Below are 22,964 nucleotides of genomic sequence, written 5' to 3'. Positions count from 1 at the left end.
CAGGCTACCGACCACGTGAATTGGCAAAAGGCATGAATGCAGCCATTTCACCCGTTTTCTCTCAACAACCAGAGTAAATAGGGATCAGGTAGCACACATCCTTCTTAAAGCAGCAGAGCCAAGCAATTCAATGAAAGATACACATGTCCCAACACTTAGTTTCTTTGCTTAGGAACGTCCAGGGCAAGAGCTACACTCTCTTTTTGGAGCTCTGTGGATGCAGGCACCTGGTGAGCAGGGGTTTGAGAAGAAGCTGAGACCTGGAGTTGTAATTACAGTAAAGTGTCTCCAGCCTTCAAAATGACTTCAGGATGTCACTCCCGGCAGAGGGCGGGTGGAGAGACTTTCCTGTCTAACTACTCAGAATTTCCTCTCTGGTTTAACGTGGCAAGGTGCTATTTGCAGGATTAAAAAAAAATAAAAATGAGCAAATCATTTGCCTCTGTTTTCTGGAGACAAACATTTGGTTTCAAAAGTAAACAAAAGTCATTTCTACTTAAAAGACCACTGATGTACTTCAATGGTCTGAAGGGGGTGTAATTTATTTCAGTCTACTTAGCACTGTAACAACTCTTTTCAAAAACCGACATTGATTCATGAAAATGAACATACGGACTCTCTCTGCAGCATAAACCTCAACGCCTCAGGCAAGTGCTGATGGAAATGTAGAACAAGGCACTGCAGACCCGTAAGGGGACGTGAGCAATTACCCCCGGTATTTAACCCAATCTATTGCTCGTCAGAAAAGCGCTTAGCGCAGGAGTCAGACTCAGAGGAGCTGACAAGGAGCACAGCCACTTAAATGTCCCCTCCAGCGATCACACTCTCAACCCAAGAGTGTGTCAAATTAAAACAACTACACATTGACTTTTTGCTTCTGTAAACATTAAGGGGTGATTGACAGTTACAGGCTGCGGCCAGCCAGGCAGGCATTAGCATCAACCTCTCTGCTTATCTGCTCTTAGTTCCAGCAGTCTGTTTGCTCAGGAATACGCCTATAGAACACAGAAGGATTTCAGGGCTTTCCACTGGGGCTCGCCGGAAGAGGTTCTGCCATCTCTTCCATATAAGCAGCTTTAGATGACCCTTAAAAACTGAGAGTTTTAAACATCAACACTGGTCACTTCCTATTAAAAAAATTTCCAATCAGAAAAATGGGAGATTGCCCTGGCTGTGTGGCTCAGGGGTTGGGGTGTAGGCCCCCATACTGAAGGATTGTGGGATCAATTCCTGCTCAGGGGCACGTGCCTGGGTTGCAGTTTCGCTCTCTTTCCTCTGGTTGGGACGCATGTGGGAGGCAACTGGTCAATGTGGCTTTTTCACATCGATGTTTCTCTCTCCCTCCGTTTCTCCCTCCCTCACTCCCTTTCTGAAAAGCAGTGAAAAATATATCCTCTGGTGAGAATTAACAACAACAACAAAATAAAAATGGAAAATCAGCCAGTCTTATTGCTCTACTGTGATCTGGACTTGGGAAAGATTCCCTTCCCTTGTTACCCTATTCTCTGTGATTTTGGAACTGTAAGGAGTGGAAAAAAGATACAGTTTAGACAGAGGGAGAGACAAGTAAACCAAAGAAAAAAATAACTGAGAAAAATCTATTCATCAGAGATCCAGTGAATCATCACTGGCAACTTTACAGGCTTGTGCTGAGGATTCAGCATTCCCTGTCTGATGTTCTCTGATGATCAGAGGAAAAGGCCTTTCTGCCGCTCTCCCCTCTTGGTGCCAAGTCCAATCCAAGGGGAAAGGATAGTGTATTCAATAAATAGTGCAGGGGAAACTGGATATCCTCATGCAAAACAAGAAAAAATGAAAGTGGATCCTTACTCCATATGTCAAAATCAACTCCCAGTGAAAACAAAAATAACTCAAAGTGGATCAAAGACCTAAACAGAGATCCACCCTGGGCAAGAACCACCATTCTTGGACTGAGGATCAACCAAATTCTAGTGTATTCACTCAGTTTCATCTGCTATTAAAAAAAAAAAGTGTGCACCACAGTTATATTCAAAGGTCGACTGAGTTTATCAACCCTTAATTAGTCCATCCAAAAATAAGTCCTCCTCAACCAGGCAGGCTCTTTGAATAAGGGCTGATGCTTCCACAAAGTAACTTTTAAAATGGTGCTTTTTGAATGTGGAGGCAAAGGAGGTATTGTCACTCCTCTGTCTTAGGTTTAAACCCTGTGATTCCCCCTCCTGTCACTATAAAAGTCCATAACAGAAGAGCCGTCAGGTGTCTGTCACGGTAGCGTTGTCCAACAGAACTGAGGACAAACTGTTCTTTTATGCTCTCTCTAGTACTGCGCTTCTCAACCTGTGGGTCGCGACCCCTTTGGCGGTCAAACAACGCTTTCACAGGGGTCGCCTAAGACCATCCTGCATATCAGATATTTACATTACGATTCATAACAGTAGCAGCATTACAGTTATGAAGTAGCAACGAAAATAATTTTATGGTTGGGTCACAACATGAGGAACTGTATTTAAAGGGCCAGGTTGAGAACCACTGCTCTAGTACAATAGTCACGAGTCACATGAGGCTGCTACTGAGCACTTGAATTGCGGCTAGTGTGACAGAAAAACTAGATTTTTAATTTCAATTGATTTAAATTTAAATAACTGCATGTGACTAGCAGTCCTGTACTAGATGGTGAGGGTCTAAGACAGCAGCGCAGATAACGAGTTTTGATACAGGTGTGACAACATGAAGTCAGAAGTGTCCTGAGAGCTTTAAGTCAGGAGAGAGAAGACCGCCCATCTCCACTACACCTGTGTCACCTGGTCTCTCTATTCAGTGAGTAAAGCTGCTCTCAGCGCCAGTGACTTTTGCTCCACCTACCTGTGGACTCACAGAAAGATATTTGATCTTTGTCCCTGGCTCCTGGCACAAAGCTCCTAAAATCCTTAGAATTTCCCGAGTAATAAGCGTGACAGGAGCCTCTTTGGTTCTGATGAGTTGGCTCCTGGTGGGCCCCTTGATAGCTTTAGGATGGGGGCTGGTACCAAAAAGAACCAGCCTTAATTAGAAGCTTAGACATCCAGTCCTACCCAACCCCCGATATTACGGAGAGAAGAAGGGCTAGAGATTGAGTTAATCACCAATGCCCAACCATTTAATCAATCATGCCTCGCATAATGAAGCCTCAAAAACCCTTAATGACAGGGTTCCTGTGACGCTTCCGAGCTGGTGAACACATCAAGGTGCTGGAGTGTTGTCTGCCCCGAGAGAGCTGGGAGCTCTCCACCTCACTCCATATCTGCCCTGTGCGTCTCCTCCATCCACCTACACCTATTCCTTTATAATCAACCAGCAACAGTAAGTAAAGTGCTTGTGGAGTTCTGTGAGTCACTCTAGCGAATCATCAAACCTGATGGGGGGATCATAAGAACCCCCAAGTTTGTAGTGGGCTAGGCAGAAATGCGGGTGGCCTGGGACCCCGTTTACAGCTGGTGTCTGAAGTGGGCAGCCCTGTGAATCGAAGCCCTTAACCTATGTAGTCAGCTAACTTCGGATAATTAGTGTCAGAACTGAATTGGATTGCAGGAAACCCAGTTTGTGTCAGAATCATTGGTGTCAGGAGGAAAAAACCTCTTACTGCCTCATAAGATTGTTGTTAGGATTAAATAAAATGATGTGTGAAACTGCTTCATAGAGTATTTTTCATATTTGGCTGAACTGTGATGGACATCAGCTAGTTCATGGATGCTAACCATGGGAAGTTTGCCTTTTGTCGGAGAGCTTGGGAGGTGAGTGAGTGGTCAGCAAATGCAAGACATTAGACGACGAAAGATATTTCATTCATTCTATACACACTGGCCCACCAAAACTCAGTGTCCTTTCCCTATTTACCAAAAACCTCACCAAGAAGAGACAGGTAGAGATAGTAAACCCTTCTATGTTATGGACTGAACTGTGTCCCCCAAAACTTATTATGTGGAAGCCCTAGCCTCCAATGTAACCGAATTTAGAGTTAGGACATTTAAGAAGGTAAATGCAGTTAAATGAGGTTTTAAGGGTAGGGCCCTTGTCAAATAGAACTACTGATTTCATAAGAGGAAGAGAGGTCACAACGATCTCTCTCTCTCCCTCTCCCCCTCTCCCTCCTCCTCCTCTCCCCCCCGCCACACACACACACACACACACACACACACACACACACACACACAAGGCCAAAGGAGAAGAGGGAGTGAGGCCTCACAAGAAACCAACCTTGATGGCACCTTGATCTTAGACTCCTAACTTCCAGAACTGTGAGAAAATACATTTCCTTTTTTAAGCCACCCAGCCTGTGCTACTTTGTTAGATAGCCCTAGTGGAATATAAATAGTATTAGCATAAAACAGGAAAATTACATAATCTGGCTTGCTCACTGTCCTTACTAATGTTTCTCATTTCATATAGTGGGTTCTACTCATTACAGACATTCATGTGCTGAGTTATTTACTATTACTGACTAGAGGCCTGGTGCACAAATTTGTGCACGGGTGGAGTCTCTCGGCCTGACCAGTGATTGGGGCCAATCAGGGCCGGCCAGGGGGAGGGACCGTGGGAGGTTGGCCAGCTGTGGGAGGTTGGCTGTGGGAGTGCACTGACCTGACCACCAGGGGGCAGTTCCTGCATTGAGCGTCTGCCCCCTGGTGGTCAGTGCACATCATATGGCTGGTCGTCTGGTCATAATGGTCGCTTAGGCTTTTATATATATAGATTGGTTATAAAGGATATAACTCAGGAATAGACGGGTGGAAGAGATACACAGACCTGGAGATTAATAAAATGAGCTAAAACACATATTTCCCCTTGAGAATCTTATGATTTAATAGTTTTTCTGGGCCCTGCAAGTTTTTGAACTCAAAAGAAACCATTAAAAAAATAAAGCACTATTACATGTTACAGCTTGAATGAACCTCAAAAACTTTTTGCGAAGTGAAAGAAGCCAGATACAAAAAGCCACATACTATGATTCCATTTATATGAAATGTCCAGAATAGGCAAATCCATAGAGACAAAAAGTCCAGTAGTAGTTCCCAGGGGCTGGGAGGGAAGTAGAAATGAAAAGTTACTGCAATGGGGACTCCCTAGGTCAGTGGTCGGTAAACTCATTAGTCAACAGAGCCAAATATCAACAGTACAACGATTGAAATTTCTTTTGTGAGCCCAATTTTTTAAACTATATAGGTAGGTACATTGTTATTAACTTAATTAGGGTACTCCTAAGGCTTAGGAAGAGCCACACTCAAGGGGCCAAAGAGCCGAATGTGGCTCACAAACCACAGTTTGCCGACCAAGGCCCTAGGGGATGATGGAAATATTCTAGAATTAGGTAGGGGTGATGGCTGCACAACTTTGTCAATATATTAAAAACCACTCAACTGTATGCTTTAAAGGGGTGAATTTTATGGTATGTGAATTATATATCAATAAAACTGAAAACTGATTTGTTGTGAGTAAACAAATCAATCAAGCCCATCCCACCTCTATAATCATATAAGGAGCAAAGGCGAAACATGCCTGGAAAGGAAGAACTGGGTCATCTATCCATATCTCATTTGGTTGTGATCCTGCTTTCTCTAATCTGAGAAGTAAACTCTCCCTTAGGTTTCAGGTGAAGACCTCAACCAAGTCTTGAATGAGAGCAGGACAGCTGGGGACGTGTCTAATCCCTTGTCCACCCTGTAGAGCAGCGGTTCTCAACCTATGGGTCGCGACCCCTTTGGGGGTCGAACGACCCTTTTACAGGGGTCGCCTAAGACCATCCTGTATATCAGATATTTACATTACGATTCATAACAGTAGCAACATTACAGTTATGAAGTAGCAACGAAAATAATTTTATGGTTGGGGGTCACCACAACATGAGGAACTGTATTTAAAGGGCCAGAAGGTTGAGAACCACTGCTGTAGAGGCTAGGCAGCAAGGCTGTTCTGTGTACAGGAAAGAAAGATGTGTGTGTCCGAGACCTGCTGACATTTAGGGATCACTGCAGCATGCTCTCTGCTATGGTTCATCTCCTAGGCATAATGCTAGGTCCAAAGACACATAATTGGCACTCAATGAATTTATTACTCATATATTGACTGAGCTATCCGTATATATGCTGGAGGAGAGGAGGTGACAGGAAAGAGAGAGTTGAACTGGTCTTGCCAGAGCACTTCAAGAGTTACTATTATGGCTGGCAAAGCTACCAGGGGATAACTGAACCAAATGCATGAGAAGTACAAATTCCCACTTTGATTCTGAGCGGCTGTGCATTTTTTTTTTTTTTGCTGTTATATTAATGGAGCTAACTTATAGAATATAAAAAAAGAAATATCTGGACCTATGAATTACCTAAACAATACAGTTAATATGTTCAAAGATAAATTATAACCCAGAAATTTTTCACCAAGAAACCTATGAATGGTTTCAGCCAAAACAGGAAACTGTTCCAAACATGATCAGCACTGCCTCTTGTACCATTTTTCTAGAAATATACATGAAACTCTTAAAACTGCTGAATATGCTTAGAGAAAGTATTGCTTTCCTCCGTATTACATTTTTTTATTTTCGCCTTCTACCCCAGGATCCTAAAACAGTGGTTTGGAGCTGACTTGGATGAAGTATAAAGGTGCCATACTTAACAAGTAAAATATAATTTTAATATTAGCACTTTTAGGGTAAATGTAAATAAACCTGATCATGCAATAAATTCAGTGTGCTCTTTTATTTTGCAGATTCAAGCTAAAACACCATAAATCTCTTAGAAGCAGCATCTTTCAAGACATAGAGGCAACACTAAGATTTTGACACCCACTAAAAAAATAATAAATAAGCAATGGACTTCAGAGACCTCCCTCCCCAACTGATGTGTCCAATGGGGTTTCTTCGCTTTGCCCTATCAAAGGGATCACCCAGTGTACTACAATAATCCCAGGAGAGAGGGGTCCTTGGTTTTGTAAAAAAGAGTGGCAAGCAAGACCACTTCACACATAGTGAAATCAAACCCACTTCCATGATGAAATAACCATCTCCTCTAGTTCCCCCAAAAGATTCCATTTATGCCAGTTTCAATGAACAGCAGTCGGGAGGTACATAAAGCTGGTCACCATCCTTTACAGCAGAAGCCCAGTTGGAACCTGACCTCAGCATATATTGTATACCCATGTATATGTGCAAGATGGGAAGTATATGCCTATATATAAATATAAATACATATAAAGCTAACTTTCAGTGTTCAGAAAACAAAAGCTATCCCCATATAACAGCCAAATTCTGACATAACTCAATCTGGACACCTCATCTGGTGTGCACCGCGCGCATTCCCAGTGTAAACCCCACCGCGCTGGGCAATGATATACTGTAATGTCACATCGCAATCTGGATTTACTATAAAGGGCCTCTGACGAGCTTCAGAGCAGTAAACATTGCAGCGAGGTGTATTTCACACTGAGCTGGTTTTTATGAAGAACACTTCACCGCCCAGGCACGGCACCTGGATGATGAATGGTGAAAGATGCATGACAAGCTTCATCATTGTTTGTAAATCTTAACTGTTCCTGCTCACTAACTCTGGAGGCAATTTTCAAAGACAGCGGCAGACAGAAGGACAACACAGCTTTCCTGAAGGTTATTCAAGTTGTACTTGGCCTGGCCATGCCTTTGAGGAGCTGAGCAGGGGAAATAAACTCCTGAGTTACTCCACACCATGCCCGAAAAACATCACTGAGGCCCAGTGCATTCAAGCCAGATTGCAATGAAGAAACCCAATACGTGATGATGCTGGATGCTCTAACCAGAGTGGCTACTGCTGCATCCAAGCTAATGCCTACATGGGTGCTGCAACTTCAGGATTTTAAAATACAAATGGTCACTGTGTAAGTAACAGAAACAGGCCAATCTGCTGATGTGTGATGTGCTCACAATACACTGGGCCCCCTGCGCTAGCCCCTGTGCCACCCCTAGAGGCCAGCACCTTACACCTGCAACTGCAAGTGTTTCCTTGTGTTGCACTGAGCAGGCAGGCATGTCACACCTGAATCCCATCAAGATAAAACTGGCATCGAAAAGATAGGCAAGCGATGTTTTCTGGTCATTAGGTTCAACCTGGTTATGTCAGGACACTTATGAGTTCCTAAAGGTGTACTTTCCAGGGCTCCTGCTCTCTGTATGGTGCTGTAGACTACAATCTTTAGTCCGAAGGAAAACCCCTGCAAATGTGTCCTCTGTACTGAATTTAGAATTGTTAAAGCGTAAGTTAAAGATGTAAAAGAAATCTAAAAATAAGCCACTGACAGACTAAGTAGAGTGCAAAATACTGCCTCTATCAAAAATTATCTGGGAAAGATCAGCAGGCCTTTTATTCACACTCCTCTTAATCCTATATAATAAAAGTGTGGTATGCAAATTGTCCCTCCACCGGGAGTTCGACCAGGGGGCGGGGCCCGTGGGAGGGGTGGGGGGAAGGGAGGGAGGTCCTGGCCAGCAGCTGGCAGCTGCTAGGGACCCTGTGTACAAATTTCGTGCACTGGGCCTCTAGTTTTAAAATAATAGCTTACGTCCACGAGGGAAAAATAAAAAGAACTACAAAAGCAGTTAATTGTATTTCTATACAGTTATAATTTTAAAGCCATTTAATTTTGTAATGTCTGCCTTTATTAAATATTAACTTCACTCCCTCCTGTTATAAAAGGAATATTCAAATATAACCACAAAATTAAAAGTAACTTTGCTGTATCAATTCAGTAAAAAAGGTGTTTTAAAGTTTATATTTAGCTTTGGGAATAGCAATGTAAATACTACACTCGATATGCTGGTGTTTTTTTTAAAGCTGCTTTTTGTTGGGGTATTTTTTTTTTTTTTTTTTTTGCTGGGAAACCAAGATGCTACAAAAAGACAACCCCAGATAGGGGTATTTCTGCATGATGCACATGCTGAGGGAGCAAGTTCTGAAATTTTATCATTATAGCACAAGAAGTGCTACTGTATGACTGTTGTCCAGTGAACTCCAAACCAGCTAAGTCATCACCATGCTGGTTCTCCACCTGCCACGTGAATATGAGGACCCTTCTCCTCCCTACTTCATTGGCATCAGCTCTATGCCTTAGTATCCTCATCTGCAAAATGGGGATACTACTACTATTATAAGAATTGAACTAGAGGCCTGGTGCATGAATTCGTGCATGAGTGGGGTCCCTCAGCTTGGCCGGCGATCGGGGCGATCAGGGCTGTGAAAGGTTGGCTGGGGGAGGGGCCGCGGGAGGTTGGCTGTGGGAGCACACTGACCACCAGGGGGAAGCTCCTGCATTAAGCATCTGTCCCCTGGTGGTCAGTGCATGTCATAGCGACTGGTCATTCAGTCACTTAGGCTTTTATCTATAATAATAAAAGCGTAATATGCTAATAAGACTGGATAGCTGAACGACCTTCCAGACGTCCTTTCAGACAAAGCTGCAGCAGCAGGGGCTGAAGCAGAGGCGGTTAGGGGTGATCAGGCAGGCAGGCGAGTGGTTAGGGGTGAGTAGGCAGGCAGGCAGGCAGGCAAGAGGTTAGGAGCCAGTGGTCCCAGATTGCAAGAGGGATGTCCGACGGCCAGTCTGACTGCCATGCATTGGGCCTAACAGTCAGACATCCCCTGAAGGGTCCCAGATTGAGAGAGGGTGCAGGCTGGGCTGAGAGACCTCCTCCACCCCCTCCGTGCACGAATTTTGTGCACCGGAACTCTAGTATAGATAGATAGATAGACAGACAGACAGATAAAGTTATCCCCATCAAGTGCACAGACATTGTCTTATAGAGATTGTCAGAGTTACATAACTGTGAGAAAAGGGAAAGGAAGGGGAGGGAAGAGGAAATCATAGGATATAGTAGTAGAAAGAATGCCCAGAAAGTGGTTTGGAAAACTTGGGTTCCTATGTTGGCTCTTCTTCCTAAACACCAGCACCAAGGCTCAGGGATGGCACAGCATCCAGCCTGCAACTCCACCCAATCTCTATTAAGTATAAAAAGTGATTAAGTCCCTTGCTATTCTCTTGCATGGCTGTTATTAATCATAAAGTATATGTAAAGAATTAAGTCTAGCCCTAGCCAGTTTGGCTCAGTGGATTGAGCGTCGGCCTGCAGACTCAAGGTCCTGGGTTCGATTCTGGCCAAGGGCATGTACCTTGGTTGCAGGCACATACCCAGTAGTGAGTGTGCAGGTGGCAGCTGGTCGATGTTTCTCTCTCATCGATGTTTCTAACTCTCTATCCCTCTCCCTTCCTCTCTGTGAAAAATCAATAAAATATATATTTAAAAAAAAGAATTAAGTCTTTAAAATGCAAGTTCTCCAAAGAGAAGATTCTACATGATATAAATCCAGGGTATGTTTAAACCCCATGTCCGGTCTATTTGGATTGTTTTACCAAATGCCTAACTTGAGGACTGGTGAGGCACTGGCAGAAATGACCCAAAGGTCAGTTTCTTATTCATTCAAGAAACCAGGAACCACCCCTGGAGCCCTCTGAGAACATGGCCTGATGCTAGGCACCTAGAGAAACACAAAGCTGGAAGACTATGACCCGTGCATGTGTGAGAAAACACACCCTGGTAATTCTTACTAAAGTGCTGCAGTGAGTGAAGTCTTTCCTTACAGCCCCTGTGAAGTGCCTGCTATTTCTAGACTGGTGATGACTTTGTCAAGAGCCAGAGTTTTACACAGAGGACATGTTAGGTGCACATTGGCTCTCAGCCTTTTCCACAGTTTGCCTTGTAGGGTGTTCTTTTCATAGAGGAAGAAAAAGAAGTTTAAAGAAAATACAAAAATATGTGTGTCCTCATCAAATAGAATTTTAGAAAAAATAAAAGAGAGAGAGAGAAAAGTACCTTCCTTGAACTTACCTTTTCCTCTGGTTAGTGCTCCCTTTCACTACCCTCCTTAGAGCAAAACTCCCCCACAGAACTGTCTGTACTCACATGCTTCTCTCCCATGTACTCCCGAGTGTGGTAAGGCTTCGGTTCTCACTTCTTCACCAAAGTGGCTACTCGTCCACTCTGGTGTCCAGGTCACCAAACATCTCTACCTTGCGGCAGCCAATGGTCAATTCTAGTCCTCATCTCATTTGATCCATCAGTACTATGTGACTCTTTTCATTTAAGTGCTTTCTTTAATTGGCTTCCAAGACACTATTCACCCTTAGTTTTCCTCCTACCTCTTAGGCTCTCTATCTTACTCTCTCCTTTGTGGGTCCTCCTCATCCACCAGAGCTCTAAACACTACAGGGCCCCAGGGCTCAAACCCTGGTCCTTTCTTCTTCACCTACACTCACTTCTTTGGTGGGGCGGGCAAGTCTCATCCTATTGCCTCCAATATGCACTGAATAACATCTATGCACTGAACTTTCCAGCTCTTTTTTCCAGCAGTGACATCTCCCCTCAATGTCACTCTTCATACATTCAATTCCTATGACAATCCACTTGGATGACTAATGAACATCTCAAACTAAATATGTAAACAAATAAACTCCTAATTCCCACAAACATGTTTTCTCCATAGTCTTCTTTACCTCAATAAATCGAAACTCCAGTTTTCTACTTGGCCAGGTTAAAAATTATGGAGTCATCTTTCACTCTTTCCTTTATGGCTCATCCCAAATCCATCTGCAAATCTTATTGGTTCTATCTTCAAAATACATCTAGAATTCAACGACTTGTCATCATACCACATTCCCACCCTGACTGAGCCACTGTCATCTTTTGTAAGAATTACTACTGTAGCCTTTTACTAGTAACTGGTCTTTTTGCTTCCACATCAAATCCCTACAGTCTATTCTTAAATAGTAGCCAGAGTTTAAAACCACAAAGCAGACATGTCACCCCTTTGCTAGAATACTCCAGTGGTCTCCCAGCTCACCTGAAACAGAAGCCAAGTGCCTGCAATGGTTTACAAAGTCTGGGCCCGCCATCTCTCTGATCTACCTCCTAACACTTTTCAGGATACGAAAAGGAGAATGGCTCTCTGCCTTTTCACAAAGAAAAACAATGAACAGTAGCAACATGGCATTCCCTACAGTCTATTTTCATGTGGCAATCTTTAGCAAAACCAGAGGAAAACATTGAACTTGGACTTGTTTTTTTAGATGGTAAAGAGAGGTTATGGTTGTCTTTAAAGAAACTGAAGAAAAATGGACCTAATGGACAAAAACGTATACTTAAATAAGACTTTAAAGAAAACATTAAACCTCTTGAAAATACTGATTTTCAAATTACTCAGAAGTTCCCACTTAGAATAACTGATTTACTATTTACTAACCGTTAACTTATTAACCCAACCAACCAAAGGACTTCAACTCAAACGTGACAGAATTGATAAATGTAACTGGTTATCAGTCAGCCTTTGTCACTCTCACAAATAAAAACACTGATGTCCCCATCCCCTCACAGCACGCTGCCACTAGCCTCAGCCCCATTAAGGGCCTAATTTGCCCCCAAAGAGCTCCCCACTTGTGTCAATACTGATAAAACCGAGGAACCGGTGCCCCAAGAGATGGCACCTGGGATGTCCACACACAAGTTTCTCTTTCCTCTTCCCTTCCCACCAGCTCTATAAAAATCTCATACGATGTAGAGCCCATGACACCATACATGGAAGTCATAAAGCCACACTTCTTTTAAAAATAGCTGAGTCTTGGATTTTCAATTAATTCATGTTCTCGTTGTCCGTCAATTCCAAAACAGAGATTTCACTGCAATTCTTCCTAGCTAATGCTCTCATGTCTGAAGCTTGACCCTCCTGATTAATTATTAGTGAGTTAGAGGGTTACTGGGAGGTTAAACCACACTTTCAGATGCACATATCACCAGAAAAGTTTTGAGGAAATTCTAGGTGTTATTCACCCAATCTTTCCCTGTGAACACTGGAGCAGCCAATCTTTTCTTTCCTGGACTGTAACCTCTTTCCTTCTGAGTCTCTTCTTTTTCTGCCATAAATTCAAATGCTTACTGCTCCTCTCCAAATTCATTCTTCTCTGCTCTAATAAATTCTTCTTATCTTTTTGTCTTATTGCCTTCCTCTGAATTTACACCTTTGTCTCAAGAATGCCAGTGCTTCTAAAAGCATTCCATTATTCCTGGAGAAAGACGGTTAGGCAATTTCCCCCTTAAAGTAGGTTTCATTGGTAATTTTCTGAATAAACTTTTTTTAAGGACTCCATCAGACTATTAGGATTCGGACCTTTCAGAATTATGTTTCCTTAAAGAACAAGCTTACTTAAAAATAATACTGGATTCATTTATTCATTCATTCATCACTCAACTAATAAGTAACAAATTTTTAAAAAGGCATCATAGCATATAAAAAGATATGAGTTGTGTTCACTATCCTTAAGGAGCTTATAATCCAGATAAACATATATAATCAAAGGAAGACCATATGAGCATATATTATACAGCATAAATATTCATAATAGTTATGTTTGTCCACTCTGAAGTATGACTATTAATAAAAGTCAAAATACAATCAACAATATGTACTTCAGTGTTTCTGCAGTTCACACTTATCAGTTCCCTTAAGCTATATTATATAATCCACGTTAATGGAATCCTTTATTTTTAGTACAATAAATAAAGTGTAACTTGCCCAGCCTTTTTAGACTTCATTGTTCTAAATTTGGAAATCAAAGCATGGTTCTGATTCTCATTCTCTAAGTACTTGCTTTACAAATAAACCAGTTCTCTATAGAAAATCAAGTTATTGAAATTACCAAGTCATTCACCATTGCCCTGATTTCTACTGCCTCGACCGTGTAAGCTTCTCACTTTCCCAGGTCAAAAGATAATGCTTATATATAAAGAACTTAAAAACAGGTCCTAGGAACACAACAGCCGAAAAAAAACCTGTCTGTCTCCACAGTGTAAACGCTGGGGAGAAGGTTAAAACTGAAATTGAGCAATTGTGTATTTCCAAGTGCTCTGGTACATGAAGCAGTCATTCTTCACTTCAAAGCCATTTTATCAGAGTTATTTACATTGCTACTGCATAAACTCTGAGACTGCTTGTATTAAAAAATGTTTTATTATGTTATTTTATTTCTTTCCCCCCAAATATAAATATACCTTCAATTTTAAAATGGAAAAATTTTGGAAAACAAGTATTCAATATATGGAAATTCACTTTACCAAAAACACCAGGACTTGGAACCACGTTTAAAGTGTCCCTGTATTTCATACTGATCCCTCAGAAAACACATTTTTAGCTTCTGAGGAGTCTTTTATCTTATTCCTGTCTCTCTGGGTATACAAAAAAGAGAAAGGTAATATTAAGAATCTAGGCAAAACAAAATGATTCCATAACAAAACACCTTAAAGGATACTTATATAAGACTTACACAGCAATACACTTCCCAATAGCTCTTAACTGGTGAACCCTTGGAGAGCCAGAGACCCCGTGCTGGACACTCATCCTCTCTCCACCCAGAATCCAGTCTGGGTAACCAGACACCTACCGCTCGCTTTGGTTTCCGGGTAGGGAGGGCCATCCTCAAAAGTGAAGATCTGGGACACGCTCTGGCCCAGGTAGGAGGGAGCTGGGTAGTACGAATGCATCCTGTACTGGGAACCCACAGCGTGGCGGTTCTCTGAGGTTTTCATCGGCTTAAGAAAAAAGAAGGAATGTATTAAGACCAAAGTTGCATTGTATAGTCATTTCAAAAATTGCCTAATTCTTTAAGTGAAGGCCATACCCTATTAAGTTGGTAGTATCCTCAACCATGAATATACCATTCAGTACACTAACCCTGAAAATACTAGAACTGTGCATTCTGAGGTGCCTTTTCTATCTTGGGGTTCCCGCTAAAGCACCCCTAAAATTCCTTCTCATCCTATGATGCCCAATTAACAAGTAGTAAAGAGAATCGGGCAGGAAAAACAGGAGAGTGTGGCACTACTGTGACAAGGACTACCTTGTTTGACCAGCAGCCAGTCATTTAACCTTCTCATATTTCTTCACGTGTAAAACTGGCATCTCATCTTAGTGAACATACAGTGCATATAGAGAATATTTTTTAAAAACATGAAAATAGGGTGAAGGTAAGCTATTGTCATTAGCATGATGCTATGCCGAATATCATCACTCGGCATCCATTCCCACCCCCTTCTATGCTTTTCCTTGCAACAAGGAACAAAAGTGCGATATGTTTCCCAGACTCTCCTGTCACCAGGGTTCTGGAGGTGATTTGGATTCTGCTAACAAGACATGGAATGAGATTTGGAAGACAGAAGGGAAGGCAGAGGGAGCACGTGCTGTCCCTCCAGCAGCAGTGAGCAGCTGGCACTCGGCATTTGTGCCTTCTTTCTGGCCATCAGACCTTGCCTTTGGGACCAAGGGGCAGCTTTTATATAAGGAGCAGTTCACACAGCTTCTTGGCCTCTCATTCAAAGCTAAGGAAACGGGACCTGCAGGCTCAGAAGGGCACCTCACTTCCACTTTCCTGGTTCTTCCTGGCCACTCTGTGAACACCTAGAATTATTCTGTTTCCTGCACCCACCCTGGTACAGACACTAAACATTAAATGCATGACCCTATCTTCACAGCAAGAACATCTAGACTTCAATTATTTATACAGTTTCAAAAACACTAAATTCAGATGTATTAATTTTTTTTTTTTTAAAGTCAATCTAAGGAATGCTCTGGATAAACCAACTTTGTTCAACAATTAAGGAATAATTTTGAAATCATGTTTTTCAATTCAATCTCTAGAGCTACTTATTTGATTTAGAAAAAATAGTACTAACATGGCAAAGCCTGGCAGGATAAAATTAGGTCCTAGGCTTCCTCAAGATCTTCTATGAACATCCAAATTTTGGACAATTCCTCAAGTAATATAGGCCAAAGTAAACTTTGAATATTAGGGCAGTGCTTGGTGGAAAGGCCTAAGTCCTTGATTTCTGTGTGCTAATTTGAGAAGCTTGAAGAGTTCGTTTTTGCCCCTCCCAATTGTTCCCCCAGCACAAATGTATGCTTGATGTGTAGATTATTTCTTGCAAAAGCAAAGAAGACTCTATTCCACTTCATTATTCCCTTTCAAGTGAAGTTTATCTGGCCAAGTTCCTTGTATCCTTTCTAGTTTTTTCTGAAGCACATAAAATGGTATCTCTTCCAGCTCAATCATCCAATTTTCATTTTCTATCATTATATAAATTTTTACTAAATAAGAGGGCATGCAGCAATGCTTGGAAATAGCCAAAGGGGAGAACTGGCTGCCTTTAGTGAGTGGGCCCAAGTCAGGAGAGCCACCAGGAACTGTGAAATCATATAAGAGGGAAGTGACTATCAGCAGTGCTTACTGCCCTGACCCAGTTATCCGTTAGACCAGTACTTCCTCCTGGTGCTCTCTGAATGTGTATGAGAACAGCCTGGGATCCTGTTAAAAAGTAGACGCTGATTCAGTAAGTCTGGGTAGAGCCTCAGAGTCTGACTCACTCCCAGGAGAGACTGATTCTGCTGGCTCAAAACCTCGGTCTGGCCCTGGCTGGTGTGGCTCAGTTGGTGGCGCATCATCCTGTGCACCAAAAGATTGCCAGTTCCATTCCTGGTCAGGACACATGCCTGCGTTTCAGGCTTGATCCCCTGCAGGGGGTTTGTAGAAGGCAGCAATCAATGTTTCACCCTCATATTGATGGTTCTCTCTCTCCCTCCCCTTCTCTCAATAAAAATATTTTTTAAAGTAAAAAAGAAAACCAAAAAAAGGTAAAACCTCACTCTGGTGTCAAGGGACTAGAGTAAATGATTCTTTCTCTCACACTGAACACCGTTAGAGGCCTATGACCAAAGGAGAACTTCCTAAAAAATTCTTTTGACCAACTGTTTACAACTTTCCACCTAAACTAAGAAAAGGCAGAAATGATGCTATTTTAAGTTTTCCATTAGTTTTCTTTTTATACATGAGATTCCCCAGAACTAAGATATTTTTTTCAGGGTTCACAACCACCTAGAATGGCTACAGCCGTAATAACAAGCTCAAACACACTCTGCGTGAGAGAAACGTTCCTACCTCTACAGCCTGCACTCAAGTCAGCACAGTCTAAGTGATGAACATTTATTAGAACAAGCGCCAACCATTAAGTAAAGTGTCCTGACATAAATAATGGCGCCCCCATCAGGGTGCCGAGTTGGTTACATCTTCCTCCGCTGGGGCAAAACCTGCAAGTCAGTTCTTCAAGGAAAATGTTTTTAAATTTTCCCCGGGTGCAAGAAAATTGACAGGATTGGAGCCTACAGGCTCAGCAAAATCCTGGATTTTTCCCTTTTACTATGAATTTTGTATAAAACCTCTTTTCAAAATATTTGGAAAATGTTCACCGTGAGTTGAGAACAGGGGTCAGCAAACTTTTTTGGTAAACGGCCAAACAGTAAATAGTTTAGGTTTTGTAAGCCACAGGGTCTCTAGACAATCAGTAAATGAATGGGTGTGGCTGTGTTACAATAAAACTTTACTTACTGAAATGTTCCCTGGTTCTCAGCCTTGGCTCCCACTAGATTAAGGGAAGAGGGAACCTGGTCTGAGGCCTGATTTCACTGGTCTGGGATTTGGCCTGGGCCCTGCGTTATTTCAAAGCTCCTCAGATAATTCTAATTGAAACCAAGACTGAGAACCAGTTAGAGTTATCTATAACTAGACTTACCTACATATTTCCCACACCCCAATAAGTATGAGACCCCAGCATCCCCAGTATCAACTAAAAACGCAAAAGGTTCACTCTACAAACAGGCTGGACAACTGCTGCCAAGACCAATGTGTGTATTATTTGAAAAGAGATTCAGATAAACTGAAGGGTTTTTTTCTTTCCCGTTTAATGAAAGCTTATTGGAAAATAAAAACAATATCAAATCCATGTGTGTTTATTTTCCCCCTTAATTCCATTTCTGTTTTTAGAAAGCATCAGATAACAAGAATCATTTGGAAATAGGAACTGAGTTATTTGAACTCAAACATTTGACTTTCCCAATGAATCCCCAAGATCACTGAGCTATAAAAACTTCTATCAAAAAAAAAAAAAGGAAAAGATACAAAGGGTCAGACTCCATCTGCGGTTATCAAAACGTGAACTTACAGAGACCATTAATCACTTCAGCTGCTTACAACTGGAAGAATAATCTACAAATAACCATCCATGTGACAACTTGGACATAAGAAAGAAGTATGGTTCCATGTATTTCTAAGTGCATGTGTAAACCTCTGAAACATGGAGTTGAAACTGAATTGAGGTTCACCCAGAAAGCCAGAAAAAGGTGTGGCCAAATGTAACTTAAAACTCTAAATCACTTCTTGTTCCTAACTTAAAAAACAGTTACAGCCCTGCTACTTTTGAATTAGACAAAATGGGTAAATAAGGAAACCTTTGAAATCTGTTGTTTCACTTTAAGTGAGAAGTACTCAACGAAGGGCAGTTTGTCCCCCAGAGGACATTTAGCAAAGTCAGGGGACACCACTGATTATCACAACTGGCTGGAGGTGTGGAGGTGCTACTGGCATGTAGTGAGTAGATACTAAAGATGCTGCTAACCATCCTACGATGCACAGGACCGTCCCCACAACAAATAATTATCCAGCCCCACATCTCAGTAAGTGCCAAGATTGAAAAACCTGCTGTAAACTAACCTAACGCTACTATCTCCTTGTGCTCAGCCCTTCATCTCCACTAAGAAGCAAAGTTCTACTGAGGGCTAGAGGTGCTCATAAATTAAAGGAATTGTTCATTTCTGCTGAAGGATATAATTTTTTCCATTATGTAATGCTGCCTTGTTCTTCTCTGGATTTTTTTATTCCTTTAAATTAAACAAAGTAAACCCCAAACCCCAGGATCCCAGTGATTTATGACTACTATTATTATTAACATGTGGTAACTGGCAAACAAGAGGCATGTTTTACATTCTTATTACCCATCCCAAGTCTCTGAACCAAAATATGACCTATGACGGGGAGCTGGGCTGGTGGGAACATGCGCAGTGTTAGTATGAACCCTGAAGGAAAACCTAGGAGCTTTGGATTTTATTTTATTAAACTGTTGAGAACATACAGCATAAGAAATCTGAACCATTGGTTTCCTTTCATATACTTTACTCACCCTTTTTTATAGTAACAATAAAATCCCAACAAAACATAAAAATGTTAGACCTCACTTCCTTTTTAAAAAAATTCCTAAGTACTACTCATTAGTTATCTGTTAACACTTCAGGTAGGAAGAGTCTGGTCTTACACAAAACTGAGCACTCGGCCAGGTAACGGCTGGAAGAGATCATGAAAACCAACTTGCTGCCTGGTTGTTTCAGAAAGCGCGGCGCAGCAGCACAGAATGAGACTCGGTGGAGAAGAGTGAATATATGGATAAAGCTGCTAATCCCAAACTCTGATATTTAAACAAATAGTGTAAAGACTCCCTGGGCACTGGCATGTGGCTTACAGTCTTTTAAATTGCAAAAGCCACATCTGGGATGAACCTTTGGTTTTATGAACAAAAACCTTTTTATATTTTTTTTTTTTAAAAAAAAGAGGGCTTGTCACATGCTGTGGAATCCTACGTCTCCTGCTAAGAATAAAGGCTGGGGATCACTTTTGTCCTCATTAAAGGAATTCTTTAGTTTTAATGTTTTAATAGAAGCTTCTTTTCAAACCCTCTTAAAGGGATGCCTGTTCCCCCACTTGCCTAACCACCCTCTGAGAGCTGTCCTAGTCCACACACCTAACCTATGCAAGTTCTCTTAGGTGTTCATATTATGAAATGCCCTCTACTTCCCTCCCTAGAGTGAGGAGGACAAAAGGAGACAGGGAGACTGGTCTTGTGAGGATTCTGGCCCCTGGAAGGGATTCTTGCAAAGCCTGGGCGGATGCCTTCCATGAGCAAAAGAAGAAGGTGCTGGGTTTGAGGGTCAGCACTTAGAGGCTGGAGAACTAAGAGCTGTTTGTTCAGAAATGGAAGGGCTCTTCCTCCTCAGGAAGGAGGCCGGAGGGGAGAAAGGAGAGCGATGACGGGAGAAATAGGATGCTCATTCAGTATGGCAGAGAGGACAATCATTTGAGAAATTAAACATCTAAGACGCTCTCAGTTGTAAACCCCATGCTTCCCAAAGCTTCAGAACATCTGTGACACTGTGCCAAAATAAACAACACTTGTATGGGTAGGCTTTTCAAAAAGAATGGAAGGAAAGGAGCTCAGCTACAGGCTTGCGTTAATACCAGAATAGATTTTAAAAACATCAAAACAAAACAAAATAAACCCCATAAGATACACCATGAAAAAATAAGGAAGGCATTTAGAAATACAGAACCAGCACTGACTGTTAAAATAGAAAGCAATCCCCCTCCCCAATTCCCAGAAGTCTTGGACCGAGCATGGAATAGGGACTCAGACCATCTCGTATAAACTCTAAGGAATGGAACCCCCATATGCTATTAGGATTACACTTGTATGTATTAGTGGTCCATTCTGCTTGTTCTAGTTCCACATTTTAAAAAACCCAAATTAGTTTTTTTAACTTGTATCACTCAGTTGGTGGTTTTCACCATCTGGGTTAGTTGTACTGACAGAATAAAGTTTACTCCTGCAGATGGAATTGTCCAAAATGCAGCATTGTGACCATTTAGGGGGGCCCAAAATAATTCACTGGGTTGTAATCAGAATTAAAAAACAAACAGTATAGCAATAAAATAAAAACAAAATAGAACATAAATATAAAAATCCATCATAATATGTGGAAGAGCTGTTTTATGAAACTTCATTTTGTCCTTATATGTATGTATAAGTATATACTGGATCGCAATAGAAAACACTTTTTACTGTGGGTTTCAGTTTAAAATGTTTGAAAGACACTGAGATATATAAGTCAGGTCAGTGGAAGCAAGGACCTTTAAAAATAGGTTCATAGTAAAAAAAAAAAAAAAAAAAAAAAAAGCCAAATATTAAAGATGGTTTAAAAAAAGGATAGTTTTTCTGGAACCTGGAAGGTTTTGATGCGCTCACAAAAGAAATGAGGGCAGTCCGTTTAGAGACAGTCTCTGGCTGGCACTAGCCCAGCACCTTCCTCATATCACAAATCTATGCAAGATTTGCCAGCTCCTGGGTCAGAAACTTATATTTGTTTCATTCACAAATCTAAGGCACAAAACTAACTAAAGTCATATACAGAGCCAGGCAGAAATGCAAATATTGTATTTTTACAATGAGCTGGTGGGCAAGGAAATGCCAAAGATTGTATTTTTAATATTTGGTTAATAATTATCAGGACATAGGACTCTCCAGTCTCTGTAATATGTCAAATTTCTGAAAGCATCATAGAACATCTCTTAAGATAGGCGGAGGGGGCTTGTAACAGTGACATTCTTAACATAACTTCGCTGAGAAAATATTGGTTTATTGATTATGGGACTAATGGAATTTTAGAGGGAAAAAATGAGCATTTATTGAGAGATACTCTAGAGACTTGTCATCTCATGGAGTCATCATAATGTAATCATCATTGACATGGAAATAAACTGCTCAGAGACAAAATAACTTGGTTCTGCAGAGAGAAGGCAGAATTCAAAGCAATTGGACCCCAGAAGCTTCTCTCTACTAAACCAAGCCACTTGTCCCATTTTTAATTCAGATATCCGCTTGTTATAAAGACCTAATCACTGCCTTCGGCTTTTAACAATTCCTCATATTTTAAAACAAGAATTTTTGGGGGTGGGGGGGGTCTGAAAATGAGAAGAGAAGATGCCTATAATCACACATTCAGGAACTTTGATTTTAGAACTGGCAGTAACAGAGAATTGCATATCTGTTCCCCTTTTGATGGACAAACTTAATTAACCTTTGCTACTCTGTTCCAACCTACTGTTTTAGACAAAACTAGTGACCCACAAACAATATGTTACCACCAGAATCTCAATGGCTGCGACACCAAGAGATATAGCTCCATCAGCAGTATCGGGAAATAAGCCACTTGGATTAGCTGCTCTAAGAAATATGGATTATATTCACGTCACACATGATCTGTCAGAAACATTAGGATACTTTTAGCATAAATCAGCAAGGTGAAGGGTATCTTATGAGTGCTGAACATGATAGACTGCCTGGAGGGCAAGGTGAGAGCGTCTGGGGCCACCCTCTAAGTGTGAGCACACGTACACACTCACGGTATTTTACCTCAACTGCCATTAAAAATCCAAATGCAAGCTGGTGATCACTGATGGGCATCCCAACTTGCAGTGGGCTAGTGGCATGGGAAGGCCCTTCCCACTCCAAAACCATGATGGAGAGAATCCATTTTAAGTAACCAAAATGACACAAGAAAGACAAAAAATGTTTCCTAAATTACACAGAAGTGTGTGTGTGTGTGTGTGTGTGTGTGTGTGTGTGTGTGTGTGTGTAGGCAGAGAACCATGCTTAAGAGCCTTATGCTTAGTAATTTAAATTTGATTAATACTATCAAGACATAGGACTCCATTCCCTCTACGATGTCAAGCCTCTGAAACATTATATGGCAGGTGTCATCTTACAAAATGTTATAAGAGATATCATAAGATGTAAGAAAATACCTCTCAAGGCTTCATACGAAGATAACAAGAAATGTTTTTAGAAGACAGAGATATAATGGGAATGAATGTGCCTCTAGTTAGGCAAACCAGGTTCCGACTCCAGCTCCCCCACTTCCAGCTGTGTCCATAGTTACTTCCTCTCCCTGAGCGTCAGGCTCCGCAGCCACAAAAGGGGTAAGCATCTCTGACAGGGATGTGGTTAATGGTTCAGTACAATGTTATATATGAAGTGACCAGCATCAGAAGGCTGTTCAACAACTGTCCTGGTACACCTTCCCCTCTCGCCCCCCTCAGGGGCCTCCCACTGTGGGAGCATCGTGGAGGAGGGTGTTGCTCACCCTCCAGGACCACTCTTTTGGGTTTGCAACGAAGTAACTCCGAACCCTTTCATAGGTACGACAGGGCTCTAGTAACACAGAGACAGAAACACC

General features: G+C 41.7%; 1 protein-coding gene across 3 annotated transcripts in view; it reads right to left on the bottom strand.

Annotated features, from left to right (window-relative positions):
* Positions 1-22,964, bottom strand: part of DMRT1 (doublesex and mab-3 related transcription factor 1) — a 94,653-nt gene that overhangs the window by 24,531 nt on the left and 47,158 nt on the right. For all 3 annotated transcript variants that reach the window (XM_070430157.1, XM_070430159.1, XM_070430158.1), the window contains one exon: positions 14,461-14,608. In XM_070430157.1, the coding sequence (XP_070286258.1) occupies positions 14,461-14,608 (148 nt within the window). The remainder of the gene's footprint in view (positions 1-14,460; positions 14,609-22,964) is intronic.

This window comes from Myotis yumanensis, unplaced genomic scaffold (genome assembly GCF_028538775.1).
Source record: "Myotis yumanensis isolate MYYU_CA2020_CCGP unplaced genomic scaffold, mMyoYum1.0.hap1 SCAF_12, whole genome shotgun sequence".
NCBI lineage: Eukaryota > Metazoa > Chordata > Mammalia > Chiroptera > Vespertilionidae > Myotis > Myotis yumanensis.
Note: the sequence above shows the minus strand (reverse complement) of the source record. Positions and strands in the feature narration are given on the sequence as shown.